Below are 18,758 nucleotides of genomic sequence, written 5' to 3' on the forward strand. Positions count from 1 at the left end.
TATATATATTCTACAAAAAAAATGAATTTTTATTTAATTTTTGATGTGCGTCTGACTTATTAACCCTTTCATTGTACGACGTATTACGTCATAAAAGTATAAAAGTAATCTTTCAACACGTCGTACATCTACATCATGGGAAATCGCTCTTTACTTGCGAACATCGTATATATCACGTATATACCACATAATAAACGCAAAGTCAACTTATGTAGAAATTTTCAATACTAAAACAAAGGTACATCATTTGATACTATTGCGCAATCCTGTTTTTTTATTGAGTGCTGCAACGAAAGAGTTAATATAGTAATATATATTTTTATGGCAAAGAGATATGTATTTATTGACAACTTTCTATTAGTAAGAAAAGGAATTTTTGTGCAATAATTTTTCATGAATAAATATTTGACGCATATATATTTAAATTATGTAAATAAGATATGTCGTGAAAGAATATATATATATGTCCAAACATATTATATAATTATTTCTCTTTTATTTTCAAATTTATTTAAACGCAAATTTATTTCTCACATTTATATGCTTGCGCCATATGTTCGATAACTTCGATCGATCGAAGGAGGAAATAAATAATACGAAAACTTGTTATTTATAATTATTATTGATATTATTATCGATATTATTATGTTGTTACTGTTATTATTATATTGTTAGTGTGGCATCTGGACGTATAACAAGATAGCACGTATGTCAGAATTGTATTGCATTTGTATTGCTATTAAGTAAGATCTTGTTAACGAGATCCTCCGTTCGTACTCGATACAACGATACACAAAATCATATAATTGGCTTCATCAAAAGTGTAATGTGATATAATGTGATATACATATACAAGCTTCTTTTACTCTCGTTACATACATATACAATCTTTATTAATTTGCATTAACTGTTCAGTGGCATGATTAATTCGTTATCGATGCATATTTGCAATTAAGTTTAAAATCTGAAATTTTTTTATCAAGATAGTAGTTAGTAAGTATTTAATTTACCAATAATAAATTATTTCGCATTAATGATTTGCTTCTACGTGCTTTAATCACATGAGCGACCGACGGTGACGAATGACATTAACATTAATTAAAAAATTATTTTAATTATTTTCTCTGTTGGCATGCAAGTATCGAGAACTGCATAATTGGAAATATTTTGCAGTATATAATATTTTCCATCTCCTTTCTCCTTCCTAATTTTATAGGGCAGGATAAGGATCGTTATAACCAGCACACTGAACAGTCAAGGCGCAGTACATGAACAGTATGATAATATAACGCGACATATCGGTTAATTAAATAATTCATTAATTAACAAATTAATTAATCAATAGGGATGGAGCGCGGCCAGACCGAGTCTCGGTGGTTCGGCGTAGCTGTGACGATATCTACCAGGTGTCGGAATCATCTCCAACGCCGGTCTGGCACTTTCACGGTCGAGTCCAGGGTATCTTTCGTGCTCCGACAGCTCCTGGTAAGTCGTGCTTCTCGTCCGCAGTTTGTCACGCAATTCTCGCGAGTGCTGCATACGTTCTTGAAACTCCCGCACCTGTTTAACGAGCGAGACACGGCACATTATAATTTGAAGATTAGCGTGTGTGCTAAATATGTAATTTTTCAAATCGCAGACGTGCGACTCTTACCTCTCTCTGATCGACAGGATTCCGCTGATCTCTGAAATCCCTGCCCGGATTATCATAGAAGCTCCTCGGTCGAGGCCTCGAAGTCTCTGGTTCAGATGGACGTTCAATCGGGTAATGATGAGTCCTGGGTCGTGGTCTGCTCTTATAAGACACACTATTTTCACGATCCAGCGCGTCCGACTGATTTCGTCTCATTATATGATCGTGTGAGGACATGGAATGCATGCTCGTCAAATATTGACGACCGGATCGATCCTCGTGGACTTGCCTGGCCGATTCGACCCTGTCAAATAACAAACCGTTAATAATATAATCATTTAATAAGGAATTATTTTTATAGAAAAACTCTAAACACATAAGTAGGCTATTATTTCACGATAATAATTTAGAAACTGATTTCAATCAAGGATTATATTTCTGAATATTTATTTTTCTTTTTATATAAATGTAAAAATGTAGAAATGAGAGTTTAAGAGAAATTTTTTCTATGAAAAATTTCGCGGAATGTGAACATGCAGGATATTGATACTAACTGCAATTTCTACAAAACAAACGTATCGAGATCTGCACCTCTATAAATCTTTCTTGCGGGGAATGCATTTGATCGGTGAAAATCTTCGTTCAACTCAAAACCTGTTCGACCATGGAAAGCTGAACAGAACCGTATATGTACAAATCGAAAAGCTCGACAACATGTCGATGTCGTGTTTAGATCTCTGGATTAATAATACAACAACGATATTACATTACGACTTTTACTCCTTATCGATCCGCGCGATTAATGTCGCTGAATGTTTTCCTCATTAAAATGTGTTCGCGACATACACTAAATATTATATTACGGAATAAATTTATTTTCCAGCGCAGGGGATAAATTTTTCTCTATTTATGTTCCATAATTTTTATATCACATAATTTTATAACAGGTAATTATATATCACTAATATTCATAAAAATAATATTTTCTCTCCGTTTCTCTCTAGGATCTCTCTCACACCTGTGTACAGGATGATGCTCGATGTCTCTCTGCCTGGAGAAAACGGGTCTGGCGATGGCCTCCCTCTCCATAGCCCTAAACATTTCCTTAGCATCGTGGAACCTTTCTCTGGGACTGGTCACTTCGCCGGGATTGACCCTCGGCTGATATTGAGGACTCGGTGATCGCTGTCTAAACTCCGCCGCTCGTCGATTCCTGTTGCAGCTCGGCGAAACTCCTCTGTTCGCTTGATTGGACGGTCTTTCGGGGCTTCGCGGCAATCGCGGCAATGTCAGACTCGACGCAGCTGTTTCCACTTCTGGCAGATAATCATTCTCTTCGTTCAGCGCACCCCAATCGTCATCTACAAAAGTATCGATTAACATATAAATTATTCATCGTAATTTTCCTCCACGTACAATGAATATTCCCTTTATTCGTGTTGTCAACTGTGTTAATTTTATCATTTATTAAAAAAAAATAAATAAATAAATCGATCGTAAAAAAAGTATAAAATTTTGATCTTGCACCTGGTATTCATATTTTATGAAAGATTTGACGAAAGACATTAGAAATAGGTCGGTAAATCTCGAGATATGGTTGCGAATTTCATGAAGCGTGGCAAGTCTCTTCCAATTGACCCGTGGAAAATCGGTCGACGGTAATTCTCGCGGAATCTTGATGAGGTCAGAAAGATTTAAAGAGCGGTAGCGGGCTAAGAGGAGAGGGCAGGTGGATGGAGGCACACAGATGAGGCTCGAAAAGACACGAGGAGGCTTATAGGTGCCTCGGGCTGTGGGCCGAGAATGCGGAACCTTATTCCGCAACGTACATATATGTACAACGGCCTCCCACGAGGTCGACTCATGCACGAATTTATGTGTATCCGCGTCGCTGGTCGTCGCCGTCATCAAGACAGCGTCTCATCATCATCATCATCATCAGCATGACTATCATTATCCGTTGCCGTAAACAACGACGACACGAAGCGGCGGTCTCGGCCTCCGCCTCCTCTCGTGGAAAACCTCGCATTCGGAAAAAGAACTCCTTTATGCAACGATCCGCCATAGAGAGGCAAAGTGCCGTTACTGTATTAGGTAAGGATTCGAGGGTTGAAGTCACTTAAATCGGATCGTCCCTAACTTCGCGGGACCGTTCGCGCACTTTCGGCATTTCGATTCTGTGTGCCGAGACAATGCATAATTATGACAATTATTATTATTATGAGTGGTATTTATCATCGCGTTGAATCTATGAAACTGCAAATTAATCTAGAAAATTGCGTCTGCAGCTAATGAGATATCCGATTCTTATCTATCGATTCCGTCATTTATATCGATAACAAACTCGAGGCTGCGTAACGGCACACATACCGCGAGGATATTAAATCTCCATATACGCAATGAGGCATCGATGACCGCGTAATTGATTAATGGCGACGCAAAACGATAAATCGATAATGCTAATCTCAGTCTGAAATCTAAGTAGCGTTAGGAATAGTTTCGCGCGAAATGCAGCCACGTCACGTACGTAAGATGATGCAGAATCGTGAGTATAAGATATATTCGCAAAGGTAGTTAAGTATGTCATGTCGTTTTACACCGTAAGGATTTCTGGTAGGATCGAACGAGAGGCGCCGTTCACACGATAGGATGGGAGTGAAGAGATTGTGATCGGGTTGATGATCATCGCGATCCGACATCTGTTGCGTCTTCTTTAATCACGCGGAGTCTAAATACGAAGGAAATTTTACGTACACGCGTCGCGCATCTTTCTCGATATTTCACGGTATTTCATTTCGAAATAAATCATCGAAATTAAATAATTACATAAATATAAATTTAACATATATAAGATAGGCAATAAGAGCCAAATCGCGGATGACAGTCTTTAGGGGGAATAGGGGATACATGGAATTAAAAATCTCTTGTAGAGATTATTCCAATTTTATATCTTGGCCGTGTCCAAGTAAAAATTTGGTGCCTTGTGCACAGGTATTTAATTCTAACGAAAAAATTTAGTTTCGTTTAGAATAACGCACTGTCATCCGCGATTTGGCTCTTATTGCCTATCTTATATATGTTAAATTTATATTTATATATTACAGAGCCTAGTTAAACTCTTAAATAATTACAGTTTTTAATATATATATATCTAGTTGAATATTAATATTATAATAATCATGAAAATTTAGTAAATTTTTAATGGCGTGGTTAAAAGAGAACATGTAAATAAAATTTCTCTTCCCGCTGTTTCTTTATTCGTGATTTTCCTCGTGATTGATTCTTCTTAACGTTTCGAACCGCTTAAATAGCAAAGTTCCAGTAATTGAAATTTTTATCTTCGCGTATTATTTGTTGCCAACTGTCATTTATAATACAAGGATTAATTGGTGTTTACACACATACTCGAGTTTTTTTCGCGAATCAATTGAAACCGCGGAAATTTGCAAGATATGCCTAGCTTCCGCCAAAATCTGGACGCTAATCGACGATCGGCTGATTTTCGCGGCCGTACGTCGTCATTTTGAAGGCAGCTGAGATACATGCACCCGTCGTAGGCCATGGTACCTGCCGCTGACACGACGACGTCCTAACGGTATTCCTCTTCCACTGTAACAGGTGCTCAATACAATCTCTTTCTCTCATCCTTTCGCGTGTGAGCTTAAACGTCTTGGCGTGCATATATCTACCGGTACACACGATGGGAGTATTTTTTCTTTTTTTTTTCCTCTCTTCTTCATCGCGAAATTTATTCGGCGACGTTATATGGGTCAGTCGTCCGTTAAAAAACATGTTTCTCACGCGAGGAAGGTATACGCCCCAGAAGACGAGCTCCTCGACTTTGAAGCTTCGATACATATATATATATATATATATGTATGTACGTGCATCGCGTGCATATACTTAATACGTGCTCCATCGATTCGCTTTGTATGAAAGATAAAGTAAGTAGGATGAATCCCATTCGCGCGGATCTGTGCGAGTGCCAATAAAGTATCTATACTGTGTGAATCGCCGTTATGTACATATTTCTCTCGATTACTCCTCTGCGTCCTCGTTTCTAAAAAGTATACTCTAAACGAAATAAATTTCTCTCAATGGAGTTTTTAGAAGCCATTCATCAGATGCCATTTGTGGGCTGCGGTCGTTTCTTTTATTTTCACAATTTTGACCGCAGATAGATTCAATCGCAAATCACGGAATTAGAGGCTTAGTCAACCATAATTTTGCGTAATAGTCAACTTTCTTACATGAATTTTCGTTGCACGTAAATCGTCTCTCAAGGATATGACTTCGCATATTTTCTTCGCAAAGGTATATGATGTGCGCAGGAAAATGCCAAGCTTTTGGGTTCGGCCGGGATGAAAGTGGACAATTTGATGGTTTTAGCGAAAGCGCGCGCATGATTTATGACAAATCGGGCCAAACTTAATTCCGTATTCGAGACGACAACTTGATCGATGGCGGCATAGCGATACAGAAGGAAGAGGAAAAGCGAGCGTGCTTAAAGACGACGAGAAACGATTTTTCGTAACTATCGGCAACTGGGTTACGGGGTCGTACGATTCGCCACTGCCCAGTTTTCTACGAGAGCCGATAAGATTCGAGCCGGCACGCACGGACACCTGTTCAGCGAGTAGAAAGCGCCCAAATTTTTGTCGTCTGACATGAATCTCTGACCGCGGAATCAAACGTTTCCGCTTTCATGCGCAGAAAATATTGCGAAGGGCTTGTTTAACATCCGATACCTACAACAATATTTTCGCGAAAAGATAAAGAATCAATGATAATTTACTTTTTTTCATATATTATTATATTTACGTTATTAATTTTATAATTAAAATTTTTGAGAACGTGATTATTAATTTTCGACATTTATTGCGTCACTAGAAACTAATTTCGCCGATCACTACCGATCACGATAGATAGTTCTCCTCGCTTCGAGAAGATTGATTATTGGGTGCGCGATCGTTTCCTGAGACGGATCGCGAAAAGAAGAAGCGATGACTTTCACTTTCATGTAGCGTCCAACATGATTGGTTGCATTATCGCTTAACCGACGTAATGATGCGTCCAGTCAGTAGCAGAGATTACTCTAAAAACTTTCCATTTTGCAATTAATCGCGAATTGCGCAACAACTCAAAATTTTTTGACGCGTCTGTCAAATATTTACATAACAATCCTTTTTTTTCTTGATCTCTCTCGATCTCTCCCAGTCTAGCGATGTTTTATATCGCAAAATTTCTACAGATCTTTCGAATATAAATTCGAACAAGTTATTTAACTTTCAGAATTTAACGGCTATCCCGCACAAGGTAACGCGCGGTAATATAAATTTAATTACCGCAGAGAATCGACGTGGTATATATTTTCCATTAAGTATGTCAAATAAGAAATATATACGTATCGAAATAGCAACGTCCTGAAAACCTATTTTCACGGTCGTGTAAAATACCTACCTACGTAATTATTATTACTACTCTCAAAGAGCGATATTGCGCCAATAACGCGAAGAATTTATAAATTTATAAACCACGTATGTAATACTCTTGCGGCAAGTTTTACATTCGCTAGATGCAATTGTCATGCTCGCAGTCAATTTCACGCATGCTCCTCCGCTCAGGCTTTCTTACCTGAAATGGGATGTTGCACTGTCTAACTTGACGCAACGTCGGAGATGCGAGAATGCTCTCATACTTTACATTGCAATAACCTACTTGCTAATTCCATACATACATGTATCTCTCTCAGTAGCAACAATAGAAATTCTAGCTTGTCGGAGAGACATCTCTGGTATATTGCGAGAGTTTTAATTGTTAAAATAATTATATAAAATTAAAAACTCACCACATAGAAATTTGAAACTTGCGAACAAGGTGATAGGTACTTGAATCAATTATATTTAGAATAAACAATTTAATTTTTATCAAAAAAAAAAGAATTCAGAGCATCACAAAAAATTTGAGAGTGCCTAAAAATTAGAATGTATTATTAAAAAAAATAAATAAAATATTTCAAGAACCCAGACATATAAATTTGAAACTTGCAAACAAGATGATAGGCACTTGAATCAATTATATTTAGAATAAAGAATTCAATTTTGATAAAAAAAAAAGGATTGAGAATATCAAAAGATAATTTGAGAGTACCCAAAAATTAGAATGTATTATTAAAAAAATGAATAAATAAAATATTTGAAGGACCCAGATATACGAGAAAAAAATCACTCACCGGAAGAGGAATCTCTGGACGGTCTGGACGGTCTCTGGCCGAGGGGATGATGCGTCTGATAAGGCGGTGGGGTTGCCGCGCTATCGGATCCTATGCCACTGCTGGCTGCGCTTCTCGTGCCACCCCTATCGATGGCCGTGCTACCCCCCACGATGGTCTGATTCAAGCAACGTCTAAACTCGATGCCGGCCAAGTTGCCGCGGTGTCTGTGCACGGTGTCGTAGTCGCGCGGAGGCAATAATATCGGGCCGACGTCATTGTCGTCGGAATTACCTCTGCCTGAAACACGATTGTATCCGCTGGTATCCACGTTGCCTTGACATGTATTCGAACGCGCGCGGATGCTCTAGCGTTCGTTCTCTCGCGCGTATTAAAATCATGGATTGCGAGAGTGCCGAGTTTGATATGAATATTAATGAAAGAGAATAAATATACAATTTTTCAGCTTTATATTATGTACCAAATTTGTTCTCTATTATTTTATTGATTAAAAGATATATTTGTTGCTATGCGACATTTTACACGTATTTCATAATATGCGTATACGTAATACTTTTCCGAATATTTAACTTGTGCGCGTTGACATACATGTAGAATCTTGTACAGCGAAATGTTAAGCGAGACTTAAAGGAGGCATTCACCTAATTTCGCCCGCAGCTCGGCGGCCAGAGACTCGTAAATGGTCGTGGTTTGAACCGGATCGTGTCTGAGCTCACCGCTGCCTTCGGAAGACTCGGACTCTCTGGTACTTCGGCCGTCGCTGCCTAGATTGCTGCGGATTCTGCCTTCGCTCGCCGTGACCCTGGCCAAATTGTCGGTGTGTGACGCCAACGCTTTCAACTGGCCACCCAACAATTCGGCGGTCTCGACCGAGTCGCATCTAAAATAAGTAAGGAAAGCGAGGCGAAAGATAAGGACAAGTCCTGTCTTTTTGATTTCTCAAAACGATGGAAAATAAAATCTTGGAAAAATGATCTCGATTTCTATTGTCTTTATACACTGATGTTCCCGATTGTGATTTTACTTGTACTCTTTACGCAGCATAGCGTGAAAAACTCTACCGGGTGTCTCAAAATAATTTATTAAAGATAAACAGAGAATATAAAGCTTCCGTGTGTGAGAGCATGAGACGTGTGGGATCAGATCTCTATTCTGCTTCTTGCGAAAAAGTGCGTGTGGAAAATGAACATTATATTTATATAGCTAGATGCAAGCTCGTGATAAACACGATCGGCGTTTCCAATGGGAAAAGAAGCCCGGTCGTTTCTTCTCATTCGGGTCATCGGTATACACCCAACAAAATTCATCGCGGAATATGTGTAATTGTATATATTCATCCGAGCTCTCTATACCTACTACAAAATGTTCTTTAACGGGACTTTCATTGAGCATACCAGAGAGATCGCGCGCCTTTGCGGTTACTTCGATTTGAACAATCGTCGTGATCCTTTCGTAGTAGAACGGCCTTTCGTTTCTCTTTTTGCAGCCACGCGTATCAAATAAAATTCGAAATCTCTTTCGAGAGTCTAACGATTATATCAAATGCGTGCTAATTACTCCGATAATAATTTGCCTCGATAATTTGCATAATTAATGACAGAGATGCTCCGAATACATCTCTATTCGTTCGCTGCTTCGTTACAACGATATATGTGACCGATATGCGAACTTTGCGGAATTTTGAAAATCATTTGCGAATCTATTTAGAATTATGAAAGTCATTAATTAAAGAGCGAAACGCGGTCCGTAATGGGTGAGATCGAGGTGATGAACCGAATGGATGACCTCTATTTAACCGCGAATTCCTCGCGCGGACTTGAAACAGCGTGGTTGCATCTGACATATTCCCATTCTCCATTTATATATTTATAAATATAAATATATTATATTGACATTTATATAAAAAATTTATATACATAATATTGATTATATATATATATATATATATATATATTTCTAATAAAAATTTACATTTTTTTCAAATCAATAAATATAAGTAATTCACAAGTACATTTAAATAACTACCGAAAGAATATTAATACAAAGTTATTAGTACAAAAAAATGTATGTTTAATTGATATTAAGTTGTCTCGGGAATATGAATTTTCGAAAATTGATTAGCTCGATTCAATAGATAATTTATCGCTTATTTACATATTGATTAATCATATTAATTCGCGGAATCAGCTCTCTGACCTGTATGCGTGCACGTGCACAAGATTGTTCGTCGCAGGATTCGGCAGCAATAGAGTCGCGGCTACGACGTCTTCTCGCTGCACGGCTGCCAGCACCGCGTGACCTGGTACCAAGTGTTTCACCGCCGACCTCGTCGAGCCACCCGGATGAACCGTTTGTATTATCTTCAGACCTTTGTTGCTCACCTATCAAATATAAATGCATCGCCGTTCACGTCGCTTGCGCAACCCTGGCATTGTTTGCATCTCGCGATGCACATTCCGCACAATCGTTTCAACATTTAAACGTGCGACACATGGTACATAATAAAGATATGCATTGAAAAAATTAATGGATATATATAGGACTTTTTTTCGAAATAAAGTTTGCTAAATCTTCTATATAAAAGTAACATTGCCAGCTATAGAGAGGCGGCAGTTAATTAATAATAATAAAGTCAAAGTTTCTCGCGTCGTACAGTTTTAATTCTCTTGATTACCTCGTTCTTTATCTCGCATCCCGCATTCGCGAGGATTCGTCCTTGTACTTAAAGAGAATCACGTGAGAGAGCAGATATACGCGAAGAGGCGTGTGTATATGCGCCGCGTAATTCTCTCTCTCTCTCTCTCCGAACAGCAACGTGTTCCACTTCGCGAAAACACTTAATTACCGCGCCGTCGATCATCGCGACGATTCGAATTGCTGAAACGCTCGCGAGACCGGTTATGGATATCTACCACCTACGGGCAACCCCGTAGACTTTCCCGCATACTTCGTCCATACCTCGCGCAATTACACTTACACAATAATTAGATGAATTCATTTCGTAACGTGTCTTTTTCTACGCGATGTGCGTACGTGCCTTGCGCGGTGCAATTTCGACAGAATAGCGAGTGCATCGAATAAGTGGAGGAGAGAAGCTAAGGAAAAAATAGGAAATGGAAAAAAATAAAAATTTATATGTAGGTTGTTTTTACATATCTGATAAAATATAATATATACATATATATATATAATAAAAATATATATATGTATATGTAATATGTAGTAAATGATTTTCAGGGAATGGTTGTCGCGAATACAGTTAGAAATGAATTTAATTAAATTGTAGCAACCATCCATGTCCCTGTCGCGAACCGTTTGCGCATAATAATAATAATAATCTTTTAACAGCATGTGATCGGGCACATCTGGTGCACGCTACTTAGATAAAAAATTTGTTAATCATTACAAAGAACCCGTTCGCTTCATTTGACGCCGTTATTAACGAGCGTTGAATCATTCCTTGCACTGCTGTTTAAGTTCGACTGACGTTCAATGAGATTTATTGCATCACGCAAATGCGATTTCTAAACGAACGAGCGTATCATTTTTTTTCCAGACGCCACTTGATATGCATCGAGAAGCGCATGCCACGTGCTAACCCTTTTAACAGTCACGAAACAGTTTTGGCACTGCGTTTATTTTCTCTTTTCTCTATTCGCCAATGTTAACGTGTTAGTATATACTGAACTCGTTTCTATAAAATTCGGGTCAGTGAATTTATTATTATTTTTATTCGCTTGGCGAACACGTAACGTTACAGATTCGTTAAGTTGCATGCGCTTTCAGAAAACAACAATTTCATTGTACATCTATTGTAACTGTCAGAAAAAAAAATGTCTTAAACAGATAAAAGTATATGGTATATGTAATGGTAAGTAATGTAGTATTTTGTAACAAGAATAGACATTCTCTTTTATAAATATTAATCGAGAAACCATACATTTTGAAGTAAAAATTATTGGAACGCGTTATACAGATGGTTTCTTCACCGCGCAAGTTATATATCGCGAACGCGAGTTTCATTGAAGTTGATGCATCCTTCCTCAGCTTTATAATTATCGAAAATTCCCACGTTCCTAATATACATAAAGGCGTCACTAATTCGGGTTACAACGTCGTCGTTTCGTCGCGATCGATTAAGAGAAAACGTGGAGGATCATTTCGAGGGATCAATCTAAGCCCGTATCTTAGATAAGGTCGTGATTTTTATGATCTCCGGCGAGTATGTTTTTATTGCTAGAGGTGCAGATAAATAGAGATAAGAGAAGAATAAATAGAGGATATGTGTTGGCGTGAATTCCCGATTGCGCGTCGTCGTTTAATTCGTTTCCGTTTAAGATACTTTCGACGCGCGCTGCCAAAACCGGATTTTAGGATGGTACCACTCACCTGTAGCGTGACCTTGAAAGGTTCTTGAAGTCGTTCCCGCTCCAGCAGGTAAGCTATGGCACCGGGCATCGCGTCCACTCCTTTGGCCTCTCTCGCGCCAAGATACCAGACGTAATAGAAGCTCTTCTTGACATCCTTGCTACCTCTCAGGCGTAGGGCCATCACTCACTGTGTTCACGAAGAAATAAATCAGCTTCATCATTTCGTTCTTCCAGAGAAGGACTTGTTATCGAGGAAATGGATTGAAACGGTAAACGCGCCGGATAATGAAGGATCCGTTATTACGGATGTATTCGACATTTAATCGAAGTGCTCTTTAGACGAGTGCCTTTATATCGATTTACTCGATTTACAATACAACAGTCTTTCTTTTATATTCTAAATAACAAATAAGAATGAGATTTTTCCCGCTGTATTCTAATCTAATATATATTGTATATTGTATGAAAATTTAACTCGGGCCGCTTTTGAGCTAAATAAATATAATTATACGGCATGTGCGCGTGTGTATGTGTGTGTGACGTTAATTTATTACTTGATAAAGGCACACCCAACTGATAGAACCATGGCGTAAAGCGATAACGTACAGCTTGCTGTTTTTAATGGTCGCAATAACACTTTTTATCATTACGGGCTGTGAATAGTTTTATGAAGGAGAATCTGAAATTGGAAATTACTACAACAATAAATAACTAGTAAAGTTCTTCCTCGCGTGATAGTTGACAAATTGAAAAATATTTTTATACGTAATATATGCGAATATATTAAATACTCATGCACGGAAGCGACTGCGGAAATTGCGCGGATAATGTCATGATCGCGCAAAACGTAAACAGATACAATTTCCTGCATAATTTTTATTTAATTATACACTTCATCTTTCTCTCCTTCTTTCTTTCTCTCGATTGAAGAAAAACGTCAATTTTCCACGAGCTAGGCTTTTACCGTACTTGCCGCGCGAGCAAGCCTGTCGGTTCATCCACTTCCTCAATTACTTTCACGCTTAAACCCGTTTCCACGTTATCCATCTCGCGGCGAATCGTTTCCCACTGATTCTTAACGACGATGGTGCATTACAACGGAAATATTTTACCAGTTGAAAGCGTATCGAGCGATATCAACCGATGAAACAAATCATGAAAATTCACGTGTTTTTAGGTGTGATATTGACGAATGACAATTTTCGGTATTCGATTATTGTTGTTTCAAATAAGTGTTCTTACAATAAAATATTTTTTACATTAGCGGGAGAGAATATCTCGTAGTTTGCTAATTTTTCAGGTAATACTAGATTAAATTTTGACACGCTTCTCTTTCTTCTGATCTTCAAATTAACGTTTGCTTGCAAGATTCGTCGTAACTACTTAAGCGTATTTTGAACGTCATCTTTTCATTTTGGCGCTACACATGCGCGTTGAATTTTAAATATCCTGATTGAATATCACTTCGCACGCGTGGCTGTGTATAGTTTCAAAAGTGCTTGCAAAAGATTTTTAATAAATTTTGTAAATATTTTTTTTAAATAAAGCGATGTCAATTACTCTCGACATTTACACATCTCATCTTAAACATAATTGTCAATTATCAAGAGAATTTTAAAGGAATTTTAATTCTAAAAAAAAGAGAAGACACAAACTGCGTTTCTTTCAGAACACGAAGACAATCCTGGACATTTAAGGATGTTCATCGCCGGGATCGATCCAAAGTTGGTAGCCCTACGCGACAGCCCTAGTCCCTGCAGCAGAGAGATATTGGGGCCCTATACTATTCTGCCGTGCATCGTCACTTGCCTGTATATATGTCGGCGATCTTCGCCTCGCGTTTCACAACTATCCTGAAGAAGATCCACAAAGTCGGGGTGCCTCTCGCACGCGCGTCCCGCACACGTCATGTACATACGATCGCACGAACACGATATGCACACCTGTAACTCGCGGTCTCGTCTGACAGCTGCGGGAGTCTAACAACTTTTCCACGCAGGGGCCGTAAGGCCGCTCCGTTCTGTCGAGCGACGCTCGTCGATCTGAATGGCGGGAACGGAACGGAATGGAACGGGGACCAACGGGCCCCAACTCGACTCGAAAGGCAAAATCGGTCTTCTCCGGGGCCCCTCGGCTCGGTTCGCTGATGAGTACTTATCAAAAATTATTTTGGCATATCAAATATATGCCGAAATAATTTCACGAGATAATGGAAGAATACTGAGTGTGAGCAAAAAAAACGAGAAAAAGAAAGGGAATAGAGATTGGAGTCACGAGACTTTTATGTTCAGTTCTATGGCGGCCTCTCACGCTTGTGTTCCGAAGGTCCCTGACATCTCCAGATCTTCTGCCCTTTCTCTCCTAAGCTCTTCTCCTACCTTCGCTCTCTGTCCGATCGCCACACCTTCCTGAAGATCGATTCGAGATCGACCGCGACGGTAACACTTTCCACGCTCGCAAAGAGAAAGAGAGAGGCGCCTCTAACAGCAACTTCTAAGCAACGCTGTCAAATAGATTCCGTCCTGAATTCTCCGTCTTGATTCTCCTTCATCTCTCTTCGAAGAAGAGAGAGGAACGCGGGTCTTTCCTCTCTGCTCTCCCTTCTTTTCTCCTTTCCCTCTATCTCATGCTTCAACGACGTCTCTCTCGATTTATCTACCTGCTTGCGTCTATCTACCTTGCTCGGGTTTCATCCTCTACCTTTCTTTGAACCTTCGCTGCATCAATAGTAACCCAAGTCAATAAAGAAGGAAAGAGAAGACGGGGACCAATCTTAATCTCTTGATTTCTCCTTCTTCGAGGTGTGAAATTTTGTCAGCCGGTTTTTTCTTCTTTCGATGCATCTCGCTTGCATCCAAAAGTTTCACAAAAACATCGCTCGAGAAGTTTCTCCCCTTCTCTGCATTCAATATATATATACATCCGTATATAGACATTGCATTCACTTCATCCGATGCTAGATTTTACAAAATATAACGATTAGTGATCGATAATTTCCAATATATTAATGTCTCATTAGAGAAATAATAATATGCTTCTGCTAATCTGCATGAGAAAAATTAAAAAATTGATCCTTGAAATATAAAGTCTATTACAATTAAACGATTTATTGTGCAATAGTTTCAATTTGCAATTTTAATTGAGTGAATCATATAATATAATGTCCGCGAGTCTAACAGTCTAATAAATATTTGCGGCCTTGTGTTGTCCGGTGAAAATATTACTTCACCATTTGATCACGCTTGTGGAATCTTTTTTTCGAGAATCATACATAATTCACAATACCATAAACATTATACCTATCTTCTTTCGTAACGACATATTTATAGAAGAGACTCTCTAATAATATATATTTTTACAGTTTGTCGCACCTAGGAAAGTAGACATAAAGAAATTTACAAGCAATAATATTTATTCAAATGAAATAATTATTATAATTGAGAGTTTTAAGTTAAAAGAAAGTTGCGTAAGAAATGATAAATCATGACAAACAAATTATTGAATAATCTGTCGATATAATAGAAAAAAATTATCGTAAAAGTATTTATTCTCTTGAGGCAGAAAGCATGCTATTTTATAGCAGCGTACACGTCACCGAGGGAACTTCAATCTAATCAACGTAACGGCTTGTAGCATTTTGCTGGACACTGCGCTCTGAAGAGAGCTCAGGAAAATGAGTTTTTGCATAACTTAACATAATATGTATATCTCAAATAATCTCTGTCTAATTGCTGTGTTGTGGATAATGGAATACTGGAAAGAATTTCAGATGAATTTTATGTGAAAACATTAAAATCCAACATTAAAAAATGCACTTACAATTAATTGATAATCGGAACTCTTATGACGTTTGCGTTAAATAATTGCTTAGCAAGTCATAACAGATAGATTTCCTCAAATTAAATTGTTTTAATATAGAAATGTGTTAAGATGTGAAAAATTAAAGATTTTTTGTCAATGTTTGTTGAACGAAAACTTTATTATTTATAAGTTTTTCGAGCTCATAGTTATATATGTATGTACACAAATCGTAATGATTCTTATTTAAAATAAAAGACGATACAAGCTGGATTTCGTTGAAATATATATTTGAAGGATCAAACTATGAAAATATTGAAAAGTACATTATCAAATAATAAACAATGAAATTACTCGACAACGATATTTCCGTGAAATTGCGTGAAATTCAATTTTTAATCTTGCAACATAAATAATATTAGTATTAGCAAAATCTGAATTAAACTCTGAACATTTCTTTATCGTGATTATATGTCAGAGAAGATTACTTTATTACGATGTCATAAAAACGATTAGAAAGTCATAATGTAACTTAATATTAAATCGTATTATCGATAGTATTTGCAAGATGCATTGAGGAACAAAGTAGATAAAAGTGAACAACAAAATATATATAAAATGAAAGAAAGTAGAGAAAATATTAAAGAAGTGTTCGCGCGCATACATATTATATCCATATGAAACAATCATCTTATCATATAAAACTCACCCGTAGCCCTGACATTTTGTCGATCGTACGAGGTCATGCAATTTAATTTATGTTACATCTGTTAATACATCTTGGAAATTTCTGATTGCCACTTTTTCTTATATAGTAATCGTTTAATAAAAATAATTTATATATAATTAAATCAATACTGTATTTTACATTAACATAAGACGTATACAATTAAATTAGTTGCAAAAAGAGAGATATGGCAACATTTCAAAAAAATAAAATAAATATATAAAAATAATAATTTTTCAAAAATGTATATGTAATTAAATAAAGCAATAGTTATTAAAACTTTATAACTTAAATATTTCAATAGCATAAAAGAATTGAGAAAACACAAAAAGTAAATTATAGGAATAAGTATATCTTATGATTAGGAAAAATTAATTATCACCGCTGATGATTAAAACATAAGAAAATGAAATAACTAACAAAGAAAGGATAGGATATTAAATTGAAACAAGCTAAATAAAATTAAAGGATATTAAAATTAAAAAATAGTTTATACAAATTGTGAGAAATATTACAAACTGGACAGGATTTTTAACACACACGTAATACACACATACATATACCTGCACACACACACACACACACGCACGCACGCACACGCGCGCGCACATATGTATATGTGTATATATGTATATTTATTTATTTATATATCTTATAGGATTTAAATATTACAACACATTTTTATAATCTTGATCATTGCGCATTTCATGAGAAAAACAATACACTACAAATAAACTTAACTGATGAATACTCGAGATTAAAAAACTTGTCAAAATACGCAATCTTTATAATGATAATCTTTCTACATATTATATTGTTACAAACTCGAAAGCAGTTTATTATAACTTTGCTGTTTTTTAGAAGCAATCCTATTAAAATCGTATTGTAATGGATACAATTATTCATACATTATTACTAACATTTTCGTAATTCAAGCTGTTAAATTACATAATTTTTGCTCAATGACAGACACTCATTGAAACGAAATAATGCACAATGCGTATCGAAAAAAAAGGTAACAATATACTTTGGTTTAATGAATTTTATATACGATCGTGTTTAAATATTTGAATGTATGTACAATTAGAATAGGATTTATTGAAATTATTACAGTTCATTGCAGTCGTTGACTTTAATCAATAATTGAGAAGGTTAATACGATACAGGAAAAAGCATTTTTGACTACATTAAAATTGCATATAAAGATTACACCTAAAGTTCACGATATTGTATATATTATTTGAATGTTTATTAATAATATGTACTTATATATGAATAACGCAGTTGTTTTTTATTTCTGAAGGCAGTATAAAATAAAATTGATAACAAATAGTTTCATCGCGTGAATCGAAGTTTTCTATATAATATACATTTATTTTGTTAGTAAATAGAATTATATTAAAGTTATTTATTTAAAAATACCAATTTATTGTCAGCGTTTGTGACCCCCTGATTTATTACTAATTTTTTATTCATTTCAAAACGTCAGATTCTTTGCAATTGAAAGTAATACATAGCGTCATCTATCTAATTGATAATTAATATGATAATAACATCATGGAAAATTAATAAAATTAAAATATATCAACAGAATCAGTAAGGGTGCGATAGGGTCAGAAATTTACCTTTGCTTTTTTCTATAATATAAACCAGTTAATTGTATAACTATTGCATTTTTTCTATTAAGAAGCAAAATTTAATATAAAGAATTAAAATTTATATTTATCTTATCAAGTAGATATTGCTTCTTTCATTGATTTACATGTTATATACATACACATGAAGTGCAATTCGGCATGCACTATTACAAAGCACATAATGTTCCTTTATGTTAATAATTGTAAATTATTTAATTATTTAAATGCATATAAATAATAAGAATTCGTATTTTATAATAATGAGATACTTATCACATACAGGGTTTCCTTATATAAATAAATTCAACATCATACAATTCATAATGTTACAAGATTTCAATCGTAATTAATCGCAAAATAA

General features: G+C 36.4%; 1 protein-coding gene across 3 annotated transcripts; it reads right to left on the bottom strand.

Annotated features, from left to right (window-relative positions):
- Positions 1-474: 474 nt before the first annotated feature.
- Positions 475-14,773, bottom strand: LOC114931749 (uncharacterized). 3 transcript variants are annotated; one of them, XM_085486549.1, is made up of 8 exons: positions 14,614-14,773; positions 12,255-12,422; positions 10,062-10,246; positions 8,507-8,745; positions 7,866-8,144; positions 2,652-2,994; positions 1,655-1,937; positions 475-1,560 (listed from the first exon to the last, which is right to left on the bottom strand). In XM_085486549.1, the coding sequence occupies exons 2-8, from the start codon at positions 12,414-12,416 to the stop codon at positions 1,339-1,341; spliced, it is 1,713 nt and encodes a 570-aa protein (XP_085342675.1). In that variant the 5' UTR covers positions 12,417-12,422; positions 14,614-14,773; the 3' UTR covers positions 475-1,338. The 3 variants fall into 3 exon arrangements, with proteins under 3 accessions (XP_085342675.1, XP_085342673.1, XP_085342674.1); XM_085486547.1 differs by having other exon boundaries at positions 14,045-14,773; XM_085486548.1 differs by having other exon boundaries at positions 13,891-14,773.
- Positions 14,774-18,758: the final 3,985 nt, after the last annotated feature.

The sequence above is a fragment of the Nylanderia fulva genome, unplaced genomic scaffold (genome assembly GCF_048542155.1).
Source record: "Nylanderia fulva isolate GAGA-0341 unplaced genomic scaffold, ASM4854215v1 Scaffold45, whole genome shotgun sequence".
Classification (NCBI taxonomy): Eukaryota; Metazoa; Arthropoda; class Insecta; order Hymenoptera; family Formicidae; genus Nylanderia; species Nylanderia fulva.

Excerpts from the sequence above, each read along its gene's own strand:
- LOC114931749 (XM_085486549.1), bottom strand. The coding sequence starts at position 12,416 with ATGGCCCTACGCCTGAGAGGTAGCAAGGATGTCAAGAAGAGCTTCTAT. Across the intron at positions 8,145-8,506 it reads CGAGCTGCGGGCGAAATTAG|GCAGAGGTAATTCCGACGAC; the intron begins GTGAATGCCTCC and ends ATCGTGTTTCAG. Across the intron at positions 2,995-7,865 it reads GTCCAGAGATTCCTCTTCCG|ATGACGATTGGGGTGCGCTG; the intron begins GTGAGTGATTTT and ends ATACTTTTGTAG.